The sequence below is a fragment of the Boleophthalmus pectinirostris genome, unplaced genomic scaffold (assembly GCF_026225935.1).
Source record: "Boleophthalmus pectinirostris isolate CB_2022bp ecotype Guang Dong unplaced genomic scaffold, ASM2622593v1 HiC_scaffold_10, whole genome shotgun sequence".
Classification (NCBI taxonomy): Eukaryota; Metazoa; Chordata; class Actinopteri; order Gobiiformes; family Gobiidae; genus Boleophthalmus; species Boleophthalmus pectinirostris.
In genome coordinates this window covers 36,720,393-36,743,756 of record NW_026570971.1, presented here as the reverse complement: position 1 = coordinate 36,743,756, position 23,364 = coordinate 36,720,393, and the positions used below count along the sequence as shown (strand labels likewise).

Genomic DNA, 23,364 nt, shown 5'->3' with positions numbered 1-23,364 from the left:
TGCAGAGAGCAGGTGCAGAGGGCAGGTGTAGGTCTGGTTTAGTCCTGGTTTATAGTTCAGCATCAGCCAAGCCTATAGCATAACAGAAAAAGTTATTCAGACTTATCAGACTTTGCTTGTTTAGTTAAAGTAACAGGATGTAACATTCTGGAGGTGGCACGTTAACCTGTGTGAATCCATGCAAAAAGAAAGTTTTTTCTCCATTTTCCATGGAGATAGATAAATTTTATGCTATACTTTGGAACATCATAGCCAAAGGAACAACATTTCCATAGAAACAAGCAGGAGGCTGCCCTCCTCCAGGCCAAATAAGAGTCAGGTTTGTGGAGATGCAAGTCAGCTTATAGTAAGGACATGTGTTTTTCAGTGCTAAATACATAATCAAAATGAAAAAATATGTTTTGTATTTCGGTCTATTCTTTTGCTAAAAAGTTAAGTACTGTGGCTTTAAAATAAGAATCTGAAAAAAAAAAATTCTGTGATCTGATTTGAATTTTGTATTTTTTCAGAGTGATGTCATCAGGAAACCTCAGGGTCAGATTGAGCTGAACTCTTCCTGTCGCATCATCAGAGGAGAGGGGTGTCAGACATTTCAGGTGAGTGAAGAAGGGGCATCACAAACATTCCTGGAGTTATGTTTTATTTCATTCACACAAACCCTGCATATTTAGGCTGAGTTCTTTTCTCAGACAGAAAACACTCCGTTCTACCTTGTGATATCATGTAATAATACACAAAGTGTTCCACTGTGTTTTTAAACTCTATACACCTTTGCTGGAATCATTTGGATGATTTTAGCCCTGAAATTGCCAACCTCTACTGAACAAAAAGTAAGGAAGCTGTTAACTTGAAAACTACATTTTGAGCATTTTGACCTTTGGAGATGTAGACAGACTAAACCAAGATTACTCAAACATGTGTGAATAAAATGGAATGCAACTACAGGTCTGTTTTTGAGGAGGTAATGTCATTATAACATTCCTCCTGTTCCTGTAGCTGATCACAGAGAAGAAGACTTTGTACCTGACCGCAGACTCTCCAAGCATTCTGGAGGAGTGGATCAGAGTCCTCCAGAACCTCCTGAAGGTCCAGACCTGCTCCTCTTTCAGTCTCCAGACCACAGCCAAGCCCATGGCCCGAGGTTGGCTCACCAAGGTCAGACTCACACTTGTACAAAAGACAAGAGGGTTTGGTTTATGAGTATTTGTGATTATACTGGGGCTGTAGACGACCAAAAAAAATCTTGGTCGATGCCCTGTCCATCAGCTGGTCGACTAAAAAGGGGGCATAGCGAAAGCTTTCAAAACTATTGTGGCTGTGTCTCATTTCTCTTTCCTTGCTTCCTTCTCCTTGATTCCACTCCTTAATTCTGCAGGAAATGGGAGAGGAAGTCCTGCCCACAGAGGAGACATGGGGAGGAGAAAGGATCTAAACTCCTCACTGAGACGAATAAAGTTTGATTCTTTTCTCTGGCGTCTGCTCCTGAAGCCTCCATCAGGTTTACTCCATTCTGTGATTTTCTTTGGGACAACGATTGATAGAGAAGGAATCAAGGGGAACAAAGCAAAGAAAGAGAAATGAGACATGTGCATCTGAGCCAAACTGCACTCACAAGACTACACCTGCAGGGGGCGCTCATGCAAGACGGCAACTACTATTTATGAAGAAAAAAGTACTAGGAATTGTAATGCTTTTATGTAAAGACAGATTCAACTTGTGAATTCTGAGTTTATTCTGACTTTTTACATATCAGCTCCTTTCTAACATTTTCTTTCTCCTTTTTAATTTCTTCCTCTCCATACAAATCCTTATAATCTTAGTCAACTAATAGAAATTTTGTACCATCAACCGATGAAAGGACTACGTTTTCTACTTCATTTCACTTCAGTGAAACTTTTATTTCACTTCTATTTCAATTATCATTTAACCAAACCATCCTTAAGTTTTGATTAAATTCCAAATGGGCTGAAGCTTGGAGTTGTAGTAGCTCTCAAGGGGACCCTCAAATAACTTCCTTTTAAACCTACTCTTATTCTTATTGTTGGAGTGACCCTCCTCTTCCACTTCCTCTTCCTCTGTTCTCTCTATAGAGGACAGAGGAAGAGTATGAGAGGGTCTGACAGTTCTAAACCTCTTTCACGTCTCAACACGGTTTAGACCTTCAGCTTCAGGAATGTCCACAGACCCCCACTCTCTCCTCTCTCCCTCCCTCCTGTTTCTCTTATTTTCTTCTCCTTCTTCTCTTCCATCTCTTTTCTCCCTTTTCTCTCCCTCCTCCACCTCTTCTCTTCTTCTTCTCCTCTCCTTCTATCTCTCTCTCTCTCCCTACCCCCTCCTGCTCTCTTGCTAACTACCCCCTCTCCTCTCATCCCTCTCCTTTCCCTCTTCACCCAACCCCTCTCCTTTTCTCCTCTTCCTCTCTTCCTACCTACCTCCTCTCTTCTCATCCCTCCCCCCTCTTCTCTCTCAGTCCTCTGCCCTAACTCGTCTTTTGTTGGTGAACTAAAAACTGTCTACATCCGACAGACCAGAGTGATGATGGATGATTGACAGATGAAGTTTAACTACACTCTAAAAAAGGAAAAATACACAAAAACATTTGAATACAAAATTTAAAAACAAAACTTCCCAAATCTTATTCAGACCTGCGTGAAGTTGGCTCCCCATCAAATCTACACAGTAACTACTATGTACATCATTTGTGCTCTGTGTGTGTTTTTTTGTGCTGCAAAAAGTTTGGTTTGTGCTGTTTTAGTTTTGGAGACATTAACGATTCTTTTATAGGTCAAATTAGGGTGAGCCGTCCCCCAGAAAGCTTAACATTTTGAGGGGCTGGATGACGTCATTAGACCAAAATAAAAGTGTTACTATCTTAAGAACCATAATCGCACCGTATTCAGTAATCTGCCGTAATCAGAGCTGGAGTTGAGGAAAATGGGAATTTTTGTAGTGCTTCAGTTCAGTTTATTTGCCATTTGCAGTACCTCAACTACCAGAGCACACAGCATTCACATGCTCCAACAGGCAAATTAAAACATTTTAAAAACACAAACCACAGAATATGAACACAAGTCAAATATCCCATTAAAACATAATTTAGTCAGAGATAAAATTAAAATATAAATAAATAAATGTAAAGACTCTATTTGGACAGACATAAAAATCTGCTTCCCCCTTTCATAGATAATGCTTAAAACAATACAATATTCCAGGTCTAAATTCGTGATATGTGTGTGTGTCTTTAACAAAGCCTGGAGTTTCCTGGAAACCTCTTTTGAACTGCGGGTCCAGACCTGATTGTAGCTTTGGGTTTGAACGGCTCTGAAGTTTTAGGCAGTTAACCCCAATGACCCCAGAGTACTCACACACATACATACACACACAGACAGCCAGACACACACACACACAGAAACACACAGACACACACACACACACACACACACACACACACACACACACAGACACACACACACACACACACAGACACACACAGACAGCTGGTTTAATGCTAAAAGTGGTGCTGTCCACGGAGATGTCATTTTTCTGTAAAACAGGTTCAAACTTGTACAAAAATAAACTCCTGGGATATAAATGTGCACTGTAAAACAAACTGGTGTAGACTGTTGTTCCTGAATATAAACTTCTGTTCTGCTTGTGATCACAGGTAAAACATGGACACTCGAAGCTGGTGTGGTGCTCTTTAGTCAGAAAAGTCTTCTACTATTATCGCAACAAAGAAGATAAGGTCTGTATCAAGATGCTTTACTGCCTTTTTAGCATTGATTGGGTAGCTAAACCAGCAATCTCACTTCACAGCAAGAAGGTCCCAGGTTCAATTCTCAGATGGGCCTTACTGTGCAGATTTAAATTTTAACTCAACTTTTTATTGAAGAGCTCATTTGCAAAAACAGAAAAGTCACTGTGGGCTTTCTGTTTACTCTTGGTATAGCAATGTTTTCCAAAGTCAAGTATATTTTATTGCAATTAAAGATCCTTCTGAGCTTTAAATCATGTTCTAATGGTGTTAACTCCTCAAAAACAGACCTGGAGTTGTGTTTTGTTTCACACATGTTTGAGTAACTCTTTATTATTAGTCTGTCTACATCTCCAAAATGGAAAATGCTTTTTTCTACCTTGTTATGTCATGTATAATAAGTTTTCAAATGAAGAGCTTCTTTTACCTTCAATTCAGTAGAGATTGAATTCCAGGGCTGAAATCATCCAAATGATTCAAGTAAAGTATGGAGTTTAAAAATGCAGTTTAAATATGTTTGTGTGTTAAAAGTGTGTGAATGAAACAAAACACAACTCAGGTCTGTTTGTGATGAGGAAACTGCATTAGAACAGAGATCAGAAAACAGAGTAATATGGCCCTTCAAAATATTCGATTGTCCTACATAGTTTGATACATTCTGATATTATTAAATCTCTGTCCCCTGCTCTCTAGCTTCCCCTGGGTCAGCTGCAGATCCGTGATGCCTCAGTTCAGGAAGTGGACAGGTCATGTGACTCTGATGAAGATTACGAGGCCGGAGGAAGAGGTTTCATCTCGTCTCATTGTACTCTAGTGATCCAGCCTCCAGAGCAGAGCCCCACCTACCTGCTCATAGGGACCAAACAGGAGAAGGTACAGAGATCACTTTACAGGCTGCCATAAGGGAAAACACACCGTACACAGATTATATTCTGAGTGTAAATTCTGTTTAACCGAACTACATATAGTTGCTTTGCCAGAATAAATTGCAATATGTTTACCTAGGTCTACAGTGTGTGAATCACACAATTTAAAATGTGTAATTGAACTTTGTATTAGTAACTGATCATTAACATAAAATATATTTTAATTAGGGGTGTCAAATTATCGCGTTAATTGCGATTAATTAATTACAGTCATATTTAGTGCGTTATGTTTTTTAATCGCGTTAATCTCATTTTTAATCTCTAACTTTTCTGTTTCTGTATGTGAGTTGCTTTATTATAAAACCTGTTTTTATGTGTTGTTGGGACAACAACACACACACAAAAAACACATTTATACATTTTTTTATTTCGGTAATTCCACTCATTGCCGGAAACCCACACAGAACACGCGCAGTAAGAGCGATGTAAACGTCATGTTAACGTTGGCGGCGTCAGTCACAATGGACGAGGTCGAAGAGCCAGTAGAACAGAGTCAGCAGTGCACAGGTAAAAACACATTCGTGTCTTGGAAATTCTTCTCCCGACGTGAAATATAAAAGAAAATAACAAATATAATATCGCCTACAACTTAAATGTCACTGGTGAAAACAACCTGCATAGACTCATGATGTCTGCACTACTGTCCTATAGTGACCTGCCACATGAGGGGACACGTACACAAACACACACACACAAACACACACAAACACACACAAACACACACACACACACACACACACACACACACACACACACACACACACACACACACACACACACACAACACAAACACAAACACAAACACACACAAACACACAAACACAAACACACACAAACACACACAAACACAAACACACACAAACAAACACACACCTTCATCATCGTCATTAACCTCAGAACGCGCGGACCACGTTTCCTTTTGTAGTTACTGCACGGACACCGATGTCCTCCCGTGCGCCACGTGTGGATCGTGTTTTCTTGCGTACGCGCCGTAAACTGCGCTTCCTCCTGTGTGCCTCTAAACCAGAACTAACACCAAGACTAAAACCGGGACTAACCCAGTCCAGGACTAAACCAGGTCTAAACCAGGACCAAACCAGGACTAAACCAGGTCTAAACCAGGACTAAACCAAGTCTAAACCAGGACTAAACCAGAACTAACACCAGGACTAAAACCAGGATTAATCCATTCCAGGACTAAACTAGGACTAAAGTAGGACTAAAGCAGGTCTAAACCAGGACTAAAACAAGGACTAAAACCAGGACTAACCCATTCCAGGACTAAACTAGGACTAAAGTAGGACTAAAGCAGGTCTAAACCAGGACTAAAACAAGGACTAAAACCAGTGATCTCATATATAAAGCATTTCTCTATCAATAATATTTTTTAATATGGTTAAGGAAAGACTGGACTTTTTATTGTCTTTAAGTAGACAAAAGTTATTATGTTCAGATTTCCTAGTCTTTGCTACTTTACAACAAACAGTTTCTTATTCATGGAGACTTGGGCTCAACAGCCAATTTGGAGAGATTTGTTAAACAATAAATGACTTTATAAAGTCACTTTTTTAAATCTACATCAGTCTTTTGATCTGCCACAATAATGTAATAATGAATTTAAATGAAAATACCTCAAATTGAAGGCTTTTCTCAGCAATTTTTAGGTGAGATTAAAATGATATTAATTAGATTAATTAATTACAGATCATAATTAATTAATCTCTCAATTTTTTTAATCGCATGACAGCACTAATTTTAATATCTTTTTTCCAAATTCTTCAGCCTTATTTAAGATTGTGATTTATAGGCACTAAGTGAGTTGTGTGGTTGTTACAGAAACGGTAACCTAAAACATTTTAAACTTGGGAATTCTAATAATCATATGTGGACCTAATACTCACCCCTAGAGGCTACCACTTATACAGGACAAGATTTTTAAAGACTAATCCTTATTTTAATTGAAATTTAAAACAAGAGTAACATAAGGTGGTCAAATGTCATGAAATCTTTCAAATCTTTCCCTCTCCCCTCTCTTCAGGACTCTTGGCTGTACCACCTGAGTGTGGCAGCAGGCAGCAGCGCCAACCTCCGAGTGGGCACTGAATATGAACAGCTCATTGGGAAACTCCTGGACATGGACGGAGACCCAGGTGTGAACCACAGAGGATTTTGAATCTTTATATTATCTATTTATACCCATGACTGGTTTTATAGACTCAAAGATAAACATGATTCAACACACCACCATTTTAACCTCAGAGCCATTTAGAGATTAAGTTATGTTTTCTACTTACACACTCTGAGAATTTTACTAGGTCAACATCTAGTCACTCCAACTACTGTCTCAGAAAGACATTTTTAGTAAGTTTAAGAATTTAAATAAGGTGTAATGTGGACTAACTGAGACATGAAATGAGGAATTACAGTATATGATATAAACAACATTAACTAACCCAAGACCACCACATTATAACCGGGACTAAACCAGGGCTAAACACGGACTAAACTAGGACTAAACCAGGACTAAACCAGGTCTAAACCAGAACTAAACCAGGACTAACCCTGGACTAAACCAGGACTAAACCAGGTCTAAACCAGGACTAAACCAGGACTAAACCAGGATTACACACACACACACACATATATCTATCGTGTCCTCGCATCTCCCCAATTCCTTGCCCAATGGTTTAGACAGTGGGGTCCAGAGGAAGAGGTGCTGGAGGGTTCATCATGGCAGGACAAACTCCTACACCTCCGTATCACCGGAACATAACTGAAGAGGCTGATATCAAGAAATCCTACCAGTGGCCTGAGAGGGCTGATCTGAAGGACACACAGAGGCTCTTCGTGGCTGCTCAGGAGCAGACCCTGGGCACTCGAGCAATAGAGGCCCAGATCTGCCACACCAGACAAGACCCACGGTGTAGACTGTGCAAAGAGGCTCCTGAGACAGTCCAGCACATAACTGCAGGGTGTAAGATGCTGCAGGGAAAGCAAACATGGAGCGACATAACCAAGTGGCAGGCATAGTTAACAGAAACATCTGTGCAGAGTACGGGCTGGAGACCCCAAGGTCAAGGTGGGAAACACCTCCAAAGGTTGTGGAGAATGACCGAGCCAAGATCCTGTGGGACTTCCAGATACAGACAGACAGGATGGTGATGGCGAACCAACCAGACATAGTGGTGGTGGATAAGAAACAGAGCAGAGCCGTGGTGGTGGACATCGCAATACCAAGCGATGGTAATATCAGGAAAAAGGAACACGAGAAACTAGAGAAATACCTGGGGCTCAAGGAGGAGCTGGTGAAAGCCTGGAAAGTGAAGGCATCAGTGGTGCTTGTGGTGATTGGAGCACTCAGGGCTATAACCCCCAAACTGGAAAAACAACAGACATCTCAGTCTAGAAAAGTGCAGTCTTGGGGACAGCAAAGATACTGCGCAGAACTCTCAGGCTCCCAGGCCTCTGGTAGAGGACCCGAGCTGGATGAGGGTGAGAGAGACCAACCACTGTGGAAGGTGAGAAACACATTTTTCATTTTTCGTGTTGAATTTCTCTTCCCAGAATCCCCTTGGTGGAGGAGTAGGACCCTGAGCTTCTGTCAAGACGGACTGAGAGTGCCGTTAACCACTCTGCCATCGGAGGCACTACAGACAGAAGCTATAAAACTATTCAAGGTTGGTTTCAATATAAAGGTGCATTCTGACTGTGAGCGGGGTTGCCTCTCCACAGATCTGGCCTGGAACTTGGTCTGGTTTGGTCTCCAAGGAGATAGAAAGGTTTAATGCTGTACTGTGAAACACTCCAGACAAAGTAATAGTCTCCATGGAGAAAAAGGGCTGGAAACAAATACATTTATACTTCCAACCACTCCTTTTCTCCTTTTCAAACTTGTATATAAATCCTTGTATATAAGGTTTACAATTTAATTTTTAATTTTTTGGTTGATTTTCTTCTTTCTTTTTGTTATGTCTTGAAATAAATCCCAAGCAAGCAATCATATATTCATACTTCGATCCTAATTGATACTTTTCAGTGACATGATGCTGGGGGTGTTCTACCTATAACTCTATTGGTGCAATGCCCGCTAGTTACCATGGTGACACAATACACACATTAACACAGACAAAAACATTTTAATATAGTTTGAAAGCTATGTGTGTAACTTTCAGGTGGAGGATCCGCCACTTGCTTCACTTCATGGAAATGTTATTGCTTTGTCTGGACTAAAGAATGTCCCACAGTATGGTATTAAGCAGTCTATTTCCATGGAGACAAGTCCACAATGCTTCCAGGCCAAATTACAGTTCATATCTGTGGAGAAGTGAGTTGCTTATTCACTGTAGGAATACATGTTTTTGTAGTATTTTTGAGCACTACAACACCTGTAATTGAATAAATGCATAGAGAGGGAGAGGGAAGGAGAAAGAGAGAGAGAGAGAGAGAGAAGAAGAGAGAAAGACACAGGGAAAGAGAGATCCCCCTCTCCCTCCCTCTCCTGCTCTCTGTGCTTCAAAGCCTTTAGCATGGGGGGCCTCTCATTAAAAGTGTAGATCAGATGCAATAATAGTGTTATCTCCTCTGATCCTCTCATCCTCCTTCTCCCCTCTTAGACTTAGTCCTGATTTGGGTCAGATCTAGTCTTAATTTTGTCCTGGTTTAGTTCTGGTTTAGTCCTGACTTATTCCTGGTTTAGTTCTAGTTTAGTCCTGACTTAATCCTGGTTTAGTTCTGGTTTAGTCCTAGAGCTCCCTACACTTATTGTCCTCTGAAGTACATGAATATTGAAAGACCAGGTCAGGAGAGAGAGGATTAAGCAGAGAGAGCAGGAGAGGGACAGAGAGAGGGAGATATTTTGTGACATTGTAAAAAATGGGATAGATTTTCCAGTCTTTCATCTACCCACTCAGATCCCTCCTTCATGCTTCACAGGCCTGTTCCCCTGAGACACATTGGAGGAGTTTGTTTTTCACTTCCACTCAACATCAGCGCAGAGAGAGAGAGAGAGAGAGAGAGAGAGAGAGAGAGAGAGAGAGAGAGAGAGGAGAGAGAGAGAGAGAGAGAGAGAGAGAGAGAGAGAGAGAGAGAGAGAGAGAGAGAGAGAGAGAGAGAGAGAGAGAGAGAGAGAGAGAGAGAGAGAGAGAGAGAGAGAGAGAGAGAGAGAGAGAGAGAGAGAGAGAGAGAGAGAGAGAGAGAGAGAGAGAGAGAGAGAGAGAGAGAGAGAGAGAGAGAGAGAGAGAGAGAGAGAGAGAGAGAGAGAGAGAGAGAGAGAGAGAGAGAGAGAGAGAGAGAGAGAGAGAGGAGAGAGAGAGAGAGAGAGAGAGAGAGAGAGAGAGAGAGAGAGGGAGATTGAGAGAGAGAGAGAGAGCGAGAGAAGATCTGTTTAGATGAATGTTTGTACCTTTTTGAAGAAATTGTGGGGAAATAAAGTTTATAATGAATTAATTTATTCATACTTTATACTTTATTTGTGTTATATTGATACTTTGCAGCTGATATCATCCACATTCCATGTGGGTGTGCTAACTGTAGGGTTTGCTCTGTCTGAATTAGACTTTAATCTGAGCTTTTTTAACACAATCTGACCAGAAAGAGAAGATTTATCTGAACTACAGTTGTAGAAAATAGTAGTTGTTCAATGAGTCTCACCTTTTAGTATAAAATCCAACTCCAAAACAGGACCATGAACGCTCGCTCTGATCACAAGAACATGAAAAGATATTCTTTAAATCACTTTTGTATTTTTGAGTCTTGAGTTTTCAGAGATCTTAAAACTTATCAAGCTGTGTTTGCTAATGTGTTCAGGGTATCACCATGGTAACCTCTGAACATTCCTGCTATAGAAATAAATGCAGTACACCCCCAGCATGATGTTTTCTTTGCTCTTTTGTGGTATGCATTTAAAAACGTAGTCACTAACAATATATTTAAAAGTGCACTTCTGACTTCTAAGTCAGGGTTTGGCTCCTGCTTGTTTCCATGGAGATACTTTGCCTGTAATGTTCCACTGTATGGCATTAAACTTATCTATCTTGCATTTATTCAACTGCAGGTTTTTAATACAAAAAAAAAAAAAAAAAAAAACAACACACACACAAAAATTACCTGATTAACATGCATTCTTACTGTGAGCAGAGTCGCCTCTCCACAGATCTGATTAATAACTTCCAAAGAACATGAGATTCTTGTATCAGTTTAGTAGCTGCACTTATATACAAAATAATAATAATAATAATAATAATAATAATAATAATATAAAGCTGATCATGTTTAACATTGTCACTACTTTACTGCCCTCTGCTGTCTCTATGTCGATATCACAACAAAATAACAGCCCTCATCTCTTTCCCTCTCTCCCTCTGTCCTATTCCTTACACTCTCCCTTTCTTCTTCTTCTCCCCTCTGTTCCTTTTCCTTCCTCTCCTTATCTCTCCCTCTCTCTTCCCTTTCCCTCACATCTCCCCTGCCTCTCCTTTCTCCTCCATCTCCTCCCCTCTCTCCATGTCCCCTTCTCTCTCCTCTCTCCCTCTCTCTCCCTCCTCTCTCTCTCTCTCTCTCTCTCTCTCCCTCTCCCTCCCCCTTTCCTCTCTCTTTTCTCTCCCTCCTTTCTCTCTCCCCCTCACTAGTCATGTCAGTTGTTCATAAACGTCCTGGTTGAGTCCCCCTCGGTGGACTACCACACGTCCTTGGCCCAGAATGCATTGCAGGTGTGTGTCACACACCCGGAGCTTCAGAACGAGATGTACTGTCAGCTGATCAAACAGACCAACCGCCGCACGCCGCACAACTACTCCCTCACACAGGTCAGGGGCATGCACACTTTCAGTCATTTTCTCCAAAACAGACCTGGAGTTGTGTTTTGTTTTACACATGTTTGAGTATGTGGGGAAGCTGGCCAAAATGGTCAAAAGGAGGCAGACAAAAAAATGTCCATTTTAACCAAAAAATATTTATTTGTTCTTACACCATGGATTCGTGGGCAAAAAAAAAAGAGAAAAAATTACATATTTACAAAAAATAACTGTGCTTAAATAAAGGCAAAACCAACAGAAATTAATGAAACAAAGGAAAAACCCCATGTGCACACGGCTGCACTAGTGGTGAACCCCCGACTGGTGACTGAACTTCTCCCACTTTAGAGTTCCCAAGTCCCCTTTAAATAACAGTGCTCAAAATAAACTAGAAACACTGAAATATGAAAATCATACAAACAAAATCCATAAAACAAAAGAACTGAAAATGAGTCGTCCCTCCACATGGTCTGGGCCAAACCTTCCTCCAGAAACTACAAATATGGCTGACCAAGGTCATGCCCCCTCTTTTGTCTCCAGACCATATAGAGTAATAGCTAAGGTGGTAAGTTGTCTGTATAACAAAATGAGTAGATATAACTAGTGATGGTCACTGTTGGGCAAGTTACTTTGAAACTGTAATGCGTTATTTATTACCTATTACTGTAATTTCAAAGTAATTCGTTACATTACAATATTACTGCATTTAAAATGTAAGGCATTACATTACTATTGCATTACTTTAAGTTACTCTCACCAAAATAACTTTTGCGCTGTATATGGACTGAACCAGGACTAAACCAGGTCTAAACCAGGACTAAACCAGAGCTGAACCAGGACTAAACCAGAAGTGAACTAGGACTAAACTAGAACTGAACTAGGACTAAAACAGGACTCACTGTAGGGAAGGGCTCGAAGGTGACCGCAGGAGAAAGGAGCGGCTCTGCTCCACACCTCACGGAGGTAAGAGCGGCTGTCACCCGATCGCTCTTTATGGACACCCTGCTGCTTGGGCTCGCGGCCCTGATTTCAGCAACTATTTGCAGGTACCCGAGCCGGTGCAAGAGTCTGTTACAGCGCGTAACTTCTACCTTCCTTCAGCGTGTCCAGAAGTCCAACTTTTTGTGTGATGGTTTGCATCTTCCTCTGCCTTTTGGGTGCGAGCGCAGGAGCCTTTGTCGGTGCAGAACGTTTCGTCGACGTTGTGGGTTTTCGTCGGGGAGAAAACTTGCAACCGTACAGCACTTCAGAATCACACTGCTAGAGATTGAACATGTATTTAAATTTGGCAGCTGAACACATTCTGTACTGTACTGTACAGGAGACAGGAGTCCCTTGGCCAGTCAGGACGCAGCGGGAGGAACGCAATACGCATCATACAATGTAAAAAAAACAGGGCATGCAAAATTGCACAAAAATAATTAAATAAAAAATCTGCGAGACAGCGAAAAGTGAACTGCGATAGAGGGAGGGACGAGTGTAAACCAGGTCTAAACCAGAACTGACCCAGGTCTAAACCAGGTCTAAACCAAAACTGACCCAGGTCTAAACCAGGTCTAAACAGCGTGGAGTTCTTTGTCAGTCCTTTCGCCCGCGGTTACCTGAAGGTCTATGAGGGCGCATCTCCGGCGTTTCACCGCTGCTGATATCGAGGTGATTTTAGCGAATTTGTATGAAGAAAAACCCACCACTTCAATCCAGGTTAAAAAAAAACACTGTAACGCGCGTTGCTCACATTTGTACCGAGTAAAATATTACTATTTTTTCCCCTGTAATGCCTTACATTACTGCGTTACAGCAAAAAGTAATGCATTACTGTAATTCGTTACTTTTATAACGCGTTACTCCCAACACTGGTGATGGTGAGATAAAGCCTCATGAGGCATTGAACCACTTGAGCCAACTGGTTCGAGAAAGGGTTAATTTCTCAAAGTTTCATGTGCGCACGAACCCACCTACTGGCCAAGTGTATAATCACAGGCAGCTGTATCTGAACCACATCATGTGTGAGGCATTGAATTTTTGTGTCTATTATGTCTGTTGGGAATGACTATGAATTACAAAAAATGTAAGGCCAAATATAATTTTGTATGCATTCTGTGTGTCATTTTCCCAAAATGGTAATATTATAATATGGCAAGGTAAGCAGTTTTTCTGAAAATGGCAGGGGTGTGATCAGGCAGAGGACAGTGAAAGGGCATATGGAAGTAGGAAAAGGGCAAAATATGATATACAGGACAAGGGAAATTGTATTCATTTTTATTTAGAAACAAGAGTTTCTCAATAGTTTTTAATTTTAACCTATTTCTTTCTTTTTTATTTTTTTGACACAACCTCTCCAGCCTTTGAGAGACTATACACTCTATTCAAACTCTAGTATCCAAACTCTCCAAACTCTATCCAAACTCAACTGAATGTGACTCTCCTTCAAATACCCACATTTTGAATGGAGCCTGAGGGGTCTATATAACTGTAATAGCTTGCAGCAAAATCTGAACCACTTCCTGAAGCAATCACGTGGTAGCCGGGCAGCGAGGCTTCGAACATCATCTTTTTTGACTCCTCCCCTAATTGAAGCAAGCCTTGATATGTGTCTCGCGGAAACACCCCTTTCACTACTCAGCACAAGCTTCAAAGCCTGAGCACATCTCGTAACATCACTAGATATAACCAAATAAAACATATTTAAAGTAACTGGTGTGAAGTGATTAACTTAACTAAACAAAGACTAAATAAAACAAACCCATGATAGTAATATTTAGCTGTTTAGTTGATTATGGAAACAGATGTAAAATGAAATGAAATGTGAATAAATAGGGACAAAGGCCCTCTTTGTCACAGAGTAACCCTTTATTATTAGTCTGTCTACATCTCCAAAGCTCCAAATGCTCTGTTCTACCTTGTGATGTCATGAAGTGGTAGTTTTCAAGTGAACTGCCCCTTTTACCTTTAGATCAATAGAGATCAGCAATTCCAGAGCTGAAATAAACCATATGATTCTAGTGAAGGTGTATGGAGTTTACAAACTCAGTGGAGCGATTCTTGTATTACCACATGACATCACAAGGTGGAACAGAGTGTTTTCAGTCTGAGAGAAGAACTCAGCCTAAATATACAGTGTTTGTTTGTTAAACGTGTGAATGAAAAGTTGGTATATATACATTAGAGTAGGTAGGTGGTTACACACTTGCATAGCTCTTCACTTCACAATTTAAAGCTGTATTCTGGAACTTTTTTTCCTCTCTTGTACCCAGTGCTGGCAGCTGTTGTCTCTGTGTGTGGCTCTTTTCCTGCCTCAGCATCACTTCCTCTGGTATCTGAGACAGTACCTCCAGCTCCAGGCAGACCCACGGTGAGACCAGCCAGGGACTTTTTATCAGTGTTTTTATTTGTAATTCAATTTTGTGTTTATTTGTTGAGTTGTACATTATTTAAGTAGTTAATGTTGTAGCTTAATATATGTAATGTATGATAATGTATATAAGTAATTTGGACCAAAACTATGATTAATTTCACAGATAGTTTTGTCTACTTAACATATATTTCTGGTCCTTGACATGGACATGATAAGCTTAATATTCATAATGTCCACAACAGCAAATCAAATTAAATCCAGTCCAGTACACTTTATTTTTATAGCACATTTCATAAACAAAGACTGTTTCCAAAGTGTGCTGTACATAAAATAAAAAAAAATCTACAATTTGATCCAATAAAAACTAAAAATAATAATAATAATAATAATAATAATAATAATAATAATAATAATAATAATAATAATAATAATAATAATTTCGTCCCACAGGAGTGAGGTGGGTAAATATGCGGTGTATTGTCAGAGATCGGTGGAGAGAACTCTACAGAATGGAGAGAGAGAGGCCAGACCTTCACGTATGGAGATTGTGTCCATTCTTTTGAGGAACCCCTATCACCACTCACTGCCCTTCAGTATCCCTGTGCACTTCATGAACAACACCTACCAGGTCAGAGTTGCACAAGAACCTTGACAGCTATTAAAGGGGCACTATTTGACTTTTCTGGTGGAGGGTGTGCCACCTGCTTGTCTCCATGGAGATGTCATGCTTTCCACTATGTGTGGCCAGACCTCCTCAAAACCTGATCTCGTTAGCTCTCTTTTGCTGAGCGCATCTGAGCCTAATGAAGATTTGGATGGGAGACCGCTGGGAAAATCAGGTGCCACAGTGGGGCGCCAGCAGGAAAACTGTTGTGTCTTTAGGCAAGACACTTTACCAACATTGTCTAGTATGCAAGTGCGGTGTGCGTGAGTGTTGGTAGTGGTCAGAGGGGCAAATGGCACAGATTGGCAGCCTTACGTCTGTCAGTCTGCCCCAGGGCAGCTGTGGCTACAATAATCTCACCACCACTAAGTGAAGAGTGACTGAATAATGCACCAAATTGTGAAGTGTCTGGAGAAGTGCTATATAAGACAAATTTATTATTATTATTATTATTATTATTATTATTATTATTATTATTATTAATAATAATAATAATAATAATAATAATAATAATAATAATAATAGTAGTAGTAGTAGTAGTAGTAGTAGTAGAATAGAACTTAGATGTGTTTTATTAATCCCTTTTAGGAAATTATTTTGTTGCAGTGGCTCATTTTACAACTGCACTCATCTAAAACAATCTTACACCAAAACAAAACAAAACAAAACAAAAAACTGAACTGTATTTCCCCTAAAGCAGAAAAGCAAAAAGGGGATCTAACCCTTCTAATATCCTTTCTTCGGCAGGTGGTGGGTTTTGATGGCTCCACCACAGTGGAGGAGTTCTTAAACACTTTAAACCAGAGGATCCAGATGAGGAAGCCTCAGCTCACTGGGTTCTGTCTCTTCACTGATGATCCTTCAGGAAAAGACCTGGAGCACTGTCTCCAGCCCACAGCAAAGGTACAGAATTAACAGTTTAAAGATATAAAAGTGTTAAAAGCATGTGCGTATGTATTCCCTTCTTACTACAGTGTCAAATAAGACACATGCTTATAGCTGATGGTCACTGAGTGTTTCTGTCTGTGTTGTTTTAGATCTGTGATGTGATTTCCAAATGGGAGCAGGCATTAAAGGAGCTACAGCCAGGAAAGAATGAAGCAACGCGCATCGTCCGCTTAACTTATAAAAACAGGTATGAGATTCAAGCTGGAGTGAATTCTTTAATTTCATGTTCATATGGGATGTACACTTTTTAAAAATTAATTTCTGTTAGTCAGTGAGCCGAGAAGATTCTGGAACAGACCAAAAAAAAAAAAGGATAACTGAATCTCAAACCAGCTTGAAATCTGACTTTCCTTTGTGTAGAGCTTGTTCCTCTTATAATGAGAGTACAGAGACAATTAGAGACAGTTAGAGGAGAACAGGAGCTTCAGCTTTTGCTTCAGACAGAGTCCAGTTTTTTGTCTGACCTTCAAAGTTTTCAGAAACAGATTTAATTTGAATTGAGTCATTTTAGTCAGATGTAGAAGATAAACTTCACCTCTGGCAAAGTTGAAGCAAACATTATTTATAATTTGCTTATAATTTTCTAAAAGCCTGTCATCTCTGTTTTCCATTTGTCCAGGTTGTGCTTCCGCTCTCAGGTGAAAGGAGAGACAGAGCGTGAGCGCCTCCTTCTGGCCTATCAGGTGAATGGTGAGGTTCAACAAGGACATTTTCCTGTGAACAAGGAGCTGGCAATGGAGGTGGCTGCACTCATGGCGCAGGTCAGTCACTGCAAATACATTTTGAAGGTGCATTTTGTAACTTTTTGGTCGCAGGTCTGTCACCTCCTTGTTTCTATGGAGATGTCACTGCTCTGCCTTGAATGTTCCACAATATGACATTAAAGAGCTCTACTTTACATTTATTCAATTACAGGTGTTTTTTATGGCTCAAAAATACCTAGAAACACAGACATTCTGACTGTGAGCGGGGTCACCTCTCCACAGATAAACATAGACAAAGATAGACAAAGTAATAACATCTCTTTGGAGAACAGCGTTTGATGGAGCCTCCACCAGAAAAGTTACACAATGCAACTTTAAATTATTTTACATAATTTTACATATTATATATATATATATATATATATATATATATATATATATATATATATATATATATATATATATATATATATATATATATATATATATATATATATATATATATATATATATATATATATATATATAAATCTCCCCCATTGTAGGTTGAACATGGGGATCTAGAGCGCCCCCTGGTGTCTGCCTCTGGTTCTGCCCAGCCCAAGTCTCAGCTGATTCTGATTCAGGCTTTAGAGAAGTTTTATCCCAAAAGATACAGACAGGACCTCAGCGCAGATCAACTCAGGTAAGGTTTTTACTTTTTATTTATTTATGTGTATTTATGTCAAAACCTTGAATTAAAACTTGGATTGAAATTGAAAACATCCTTTTTTTTTTTTTTTTAAGACCTATTAGTAAAATATTGAATCACTTGTTTACTCTCATATTCAGTTTTTCAAGGTGCTCAGAGTTGTTTTACAGTTTTGTGACACACTCAAACTAGACAGATGCATGCAAGTGTCTTGCTTAAGGAAACAACAGCAGTTTCCCTTACATGTACTACTACATGCCCAACCCTGCTTAGCTTCAGTATGTTCTATTCATTGTGTGTAGTATTAGTATTATTCTATATTTCTGAGGTTAAACAAATATATAATGTGATCTGACAGTTTTCATAAATAAAATGAAACAACCTGTTTTATTTCTCTCCTTCTTTCTCCTTCCCTCCGCTTTCTCCCTCTCTTCTTCTTTCTATCTCATCCTCTCTCTCTCCTCCTCTCTCTCCCTTCTTCTTCTCTCTATCCCCTTCCTGTTTCTCTCCTCCTTTCACTCTTCTCTCTCCTTTCTTCTTCTCTCTCTCTCACGTCCCCCCCTCCCCTACTCTTTATGTTTCCTCCTTTCTCTGTCCCTCTCTCTCTCTTTCCCCTTCTCCCTCACCTAATTCTCCCCTTCTCTCTCTTTGCCCCCCTTCTTCCTCTCCCTCACTCTTTCTCTCTCCCTCTCTCTCTCTCTTTCCTCCCTCTCTCCTCTCAGAGACCTGTTGGAGCGTTTTCTTTGTAAGTGGGCATTGCTTCGTGGTTGCAGTAGTAGTTCTGAGTGTGTGTGAGGATTTATCTCACTGTGGCCAGAAAGTGGCCGCTGTTCGGTGCCAAACTCTTCTCTGCAAAGGTAAAACACACAAGTGATTATGGAGTAACTTGTTTAGAGGTGCCATTTTGAGTAAATATTTTGTTCTGAAACGTTAATTATTACAGATTTACTACAACCTTGTTTTCTTTCAGAGACTGATTTGATTTGGTGCTATGATTTTGATTTGCTTAAAGGACTTGTATCACCCAAAATTGACTCTTGTGAGCCATTTCTCCTCAAAAACACACCTGGAGATGTATTTTGTTTAATTCACACATGTTTGAGTAACTCCTTATTATTAGTCTGTCTACATCTCCAAAGCTTCAAATGTTCTGTTCCACCTTGTGTTGTCATGAAGTGGTAGTTTTCAGCTCCTTTTACCTTTATTTCAATACAGAAAAATCCCGCACACCGTCTTACTTGCAAACTGTGAAATTTATTAGGACAAACTGTGCAACGTTTCGGCACTAGGCCTTCGTCAGGCAAACAGAATGAGAGCTTCTTCTTATTCTATGATCGTTGTATGATGATTTCATTATTATTATTTGTATTATTATTACACTATATGTTGACTGTCTTTGTTTTTTTTGAATTATGGGGTTTTGTGTGCACTGTTTCTTCATGACCTGTCACCCTTGGGTGCTTGCCACACCCTATTTAAGGTGGCCACCTGAGCTCTCATTCTGTTTGCCTGACGAAGGCCTAGTGTCGAAACGTTGCACGGTTTGTCCTAATAAATTTCACAGTTTGCAAGTAAGACGGTGTGCGGGATTTTTCTGTATGTTCTGGGGCTGCTCCCTCTCCTCCAACGCACCTGTCTCTAGTAGTTGATGTGCGAGGCTCTCATTCTCTCATACCTTTAGTTCAATAAAAATTGGCAATTCCAAGTCTAAAATGATTCAAAGGAAGGTGTATGATATTTAAAAGCACAGTTTTTGATATGACATAAGAAGGTGGAGTGGAGTGTTTTTAAATTTTTCTTTTTGAGAAGAACTCAGTCTAAATGTGCAGGGTTTGTGTGTTAAACATGTGTAAATGGAACAAAACCCAACTCCAGGTCTCTGTGTGATGAGGGAACGACATTAGACCAGATCAGAAAACAGTGTAATATGGACCCTTTAATGTAAATTTAATGTTAAATGAAATGTGTGTGTGTGTGTGTGTGTGTGTGTTGTTTCCAGCCTGTTCCTCCGTGTTCACTGGAGCAGACTCAGGTTTGGCTGGCAGTCAGTGAGGATGGCCTGTGTGTTCTTGACTTGACAATGGTGAGTTGTGCAGATATGTTTGTAGATAAATCACAACTTAAAACTTAAACTTAAATGAATGAAAGAGAACATGTGGAGACTAGAGGCAGACCCCAGATCACAACAAAGGAACAAAGAAACCAGCACGTTTACACATGTCTCATGAAGCAGCCACAATTTATTATGGTTTGATCATCAAAAAACAGGTTGAATGATTATGGGTTTACTCAAAATCTTTTAAACTAATGGGTTTTTACTTTTAAACTAAAGTGAAGTTTCTAGTTAACAATGACTGCAGTTACACACACACTCGAAATCTGATTATTGTCAGATTGTTTGGAGATCAGATTTTATTTTTCTTTAATTCTTTTTATCTATTTAATTCTTTTTTAGTACTGCTTTTATTTATTGATTTTTATTATTTTTATTTATTGATTTTATTCATTGTTTTAAATATTTTTATCTATTGTTTCTATCAGTTTCTTTTGTCCAGAACATAATTCTACTGAGTTTTAAAGTTAAAGGTTTTACACTGCCGTGTGAAGCACTTTGGAAACTATCTTGTTTATAAAATGTTCTATACAAATAAAGTTGGATTGGAGAGGATTCTTAAAAATCACAATTTAAAAGCAAAATTATCTGATTTCTTCGGGATTATTGTCCATTTAACACTCACATTTTGCATTTTATTTGAATTATCATTTAAATACATATACATTTATTCAGGGGTTTTATAGCAAAGAATAACAAGCATTCTGACTGTGAGCAGGGTTACCTCTCCACAGATCTGACCTTTAACTTGGTTTGGTTTGGTCTCCATGAAGATAGGTTTACCATACTGTGAAATATTCCAGACAGATGGAAAGTAGAAAGTCCTTTAGAAATAATTAATGAACTAAAATAAGTCTTTGCTCCACAGCACCTCCTGGTGACGTACCCGTACCAGTGCGTGGTGACGTTTGGGGGCTGCAGGGAGGACTTTGTGTTGGTGACGACGCAGCAGAAGGAACCTGGAGCTGGGAAGAAGAGTGTGGAGAAACTGGTATTTACTATGGCCAAACCAAAGGTACAGGGCATGGGGTTTGGGCCTAAATAACATACAGTAGCTACTTACATTTCGTTTGAATTCAGAAGGTTCTGGAATCGGACCACAACTTGAGAGGATGACACTCATTTGTTTCACATGCCCTCTTCAAAATTCTTGTAACATTCAAAACAAAATGTATAACGTCTTTTGCCTAAGATAAGTCATAGTTTGGTGCGTCTGTTGTAAATTCTGTAAAAATCTGCTCTGTTTCTCAGTTCTTTGTATAGATTCTTCTCCTTTTTTTATGTGTAAGCAGCTATGTTTGTTTTTTACACAAACGGAACATTCTCTCTGATTGGTTTACCCACCTTTCAGTCACCCCCCCCTGAATTCAGGGGAGACAGGACACAGCTCCAGATCCACTCGTCTCTGTGAAGTATTTGCAAAGTGTGTGGTTCTGCCTGCACAGTTAAACTTAATCTCAGCCCTTCTCACTCTGCCTCCACACGTGTCTTTTTAGTGTAAATCTCCATTCAAAACATTGAGTTGTTTTGCTGCTATTGAAACTGAAAGTTTTCTTTTTCTTTTTCTTTTAGAAAGAAATTTTATATATATATATATATATATATATATATATATATATATATATATATATGTGTGTGTGTATATATATATATATAGTTAAAGTAAGTTAAACAGTGCTTCCACACTAAAAATACTGTTATTGTGTCTTTGGGTAAGACATTGCACCCATTGCTTTTGTTTATATGTGTGAATGCATACAGTAGTGGCTGGAGGGATTGATGGCAGTCTCACTTACATCAGTTTGTCCCAGGGCAGCTGTGACTTCAAAAGTAGCTTACCACCACCAGTGTTGGGAAGTAACTGAATACATGTGCCATATTTTTTGGACTATAAGTCGATCTGGAAAATTTATTTTATAAAATCAGAGACCAGGAACCGATATTTCATGTTGAAAGTCAAGTTGTAGTAATAACAATAGAAGAGAGAACAACAGACTGTTAACGTCACATATGAACAGTTCTTCAGATAATTATAGCATAAACAACAGAACACAACAAGTTTACCAAACTCTCCATCTCACTGCAAATCACTAAATCCATTGAAGTGACACTGAGCAACTCTGCGACCTCCGGAGGTAAACGGAGCGCCACTTCCTCTTCTGTGTAGCTTTCATCAGACTCAGCATCAGTTCTAGTTAGAATTATTCCAGCCTTTCTGAATCCTGATAGGATGGTTTCGGCTTTGTCGATTCATCCATCGAACCCAGGAAAGTTGCATGGCATACCCTACCAGTTGCCGTGAAGCTGTGTTCTCCATCCCCGCCTTTCGCCAGTCCTTCACAAGTTTCTCGCTCACTTCATACTTTCTTTCTGCTGTTTGATTACCGTTTTCGGCTGCATATTTCGCTACTTGCAGCTTGTAATCTGCAATATATGATTTTCTGTTTGGGGACATTTTGTGTTCAGTCTTCTCAGTCGTCTTTATAAGTTTGTTTAAATTTTCAATTTTCAGTGGTACAGAAGTAATGGTGTGATCGACTGACATGATACAGACAGGACAGAGGTTCTTTCTGCAGGAGAAAGCACAGTAGAGCCAAGTGACAGTGGTACAGGCGTAATAGGCGCAGCAGATACTGGCACACAAGACTAGAGCGCCCTCTCATGGCTGTCAGTGTGAAAATTTTAACATATAAGTCACAGCGGAGTATAAGTCTCAGGACCACCCAAACCATGAAAAAAAGTGCAACTTATAGTCCAAAAAATACGGTACCAAGAATAAATATTTTGAATAGTAATTTTAAGTACCTGTATTCTATTTTCTCTTTTTCATTTGCTGGTGTTCAAGTAGTCGTAAAAAAAAGGTGACGGCACTTAAACACTCAATTTAAGCTTCAAACTGCCCATAACTAGTGAGAAAAATAGAAAACAGCTCATGTGGAGAGTTCAAGCACAATTTTTCCATCTCCAGTTTGTGATAGTGAAGACATAAAAAAGTGGTGAAACAAATACAAAGCTGTTTTTAATCCTATGGTGCAGCTTTATACTATAATTTAAAAGCAACTCGATGTAAAAGTATTCAAAGTATTGAGAATACAGTACTCTGATTGGACCATGTATCAGAATACATTAAAGCGTTTTAATTATTTGTGTTTTTTATGTTATTCTATTCCCAGATTTTGGAGCTAACATTACTAATGGCTAGCTACATAAACCACTGGAGTCCCGGCGTTTCCTCCTCCCCCCATGAGAGCCCCGCCCACTGGGACACAGACAGCCCCCACTTCCCCTCCATGAACTATACGACCAAGGGACCCACGCTACTGTGAATGACGCTAACAAAACCACTCAAAAAGAACAGACTGAAGAGAAATTAACTACTACTGCTTCAATAGTAGTGATTATGAATGGCTCTATAAAG

At 39.6% G+C, this 23,364-nt stretch overlaps 1 protein-coding gene across 1 annotated transcript in view; it reads left to right on the top strand.

The window, feature by feature from the left end:
* Positions 1-23,272, top strand: part of plekhh1 (pleckstrin homology domain containing, family H (with MyTH4 domain) member 1) — a 97,684-nt gene extending 74,412 nt beyond the window's left edge. Inside the window, 18 exon segments of the mRNA XM_055155900.1 lie at positions 510-596; positions 997-1,155; positions 3,665-3,745; positions 4,448-4,627; positions 6,719-6,830; positions 8,245-8,357; positions 11,307-11,483; positions 14,726-14,823; positions 15,277-15,454; positions 16,238-16,393; positions 16,528-16,625; positions 17,058-17,199; positions 17,688-17,827; positions 18,556-18,619; positions 18,622-18,690; positions 19,833-19,916; positions 20,815-20,961; positions 23,120-23,272. Coding sequence (XP_055011875.1) covers positions 510-596; positions 997-1,155; positions 3,665-3,745; positions 4,448-4,627; positions 6,719-6,830; positions 8,245-8,357; positions 11,307-11,483; positions 14,726-14,823; positions 15,277-15,454; positions 16,238-16,393; positions 16,528-16,625; positions 17,058-17,199; positions 17,688-17,827; positions 18,556-18,619; positions 18,622-18,690; positions 19,833-19,916; positions 20,815-20,961; positions 23,120-23,272 — 2,238 coding nt within the window.
* The last annotated feature ends 92 nt before the right edge of the window (positions 23,273-23,364 follow it).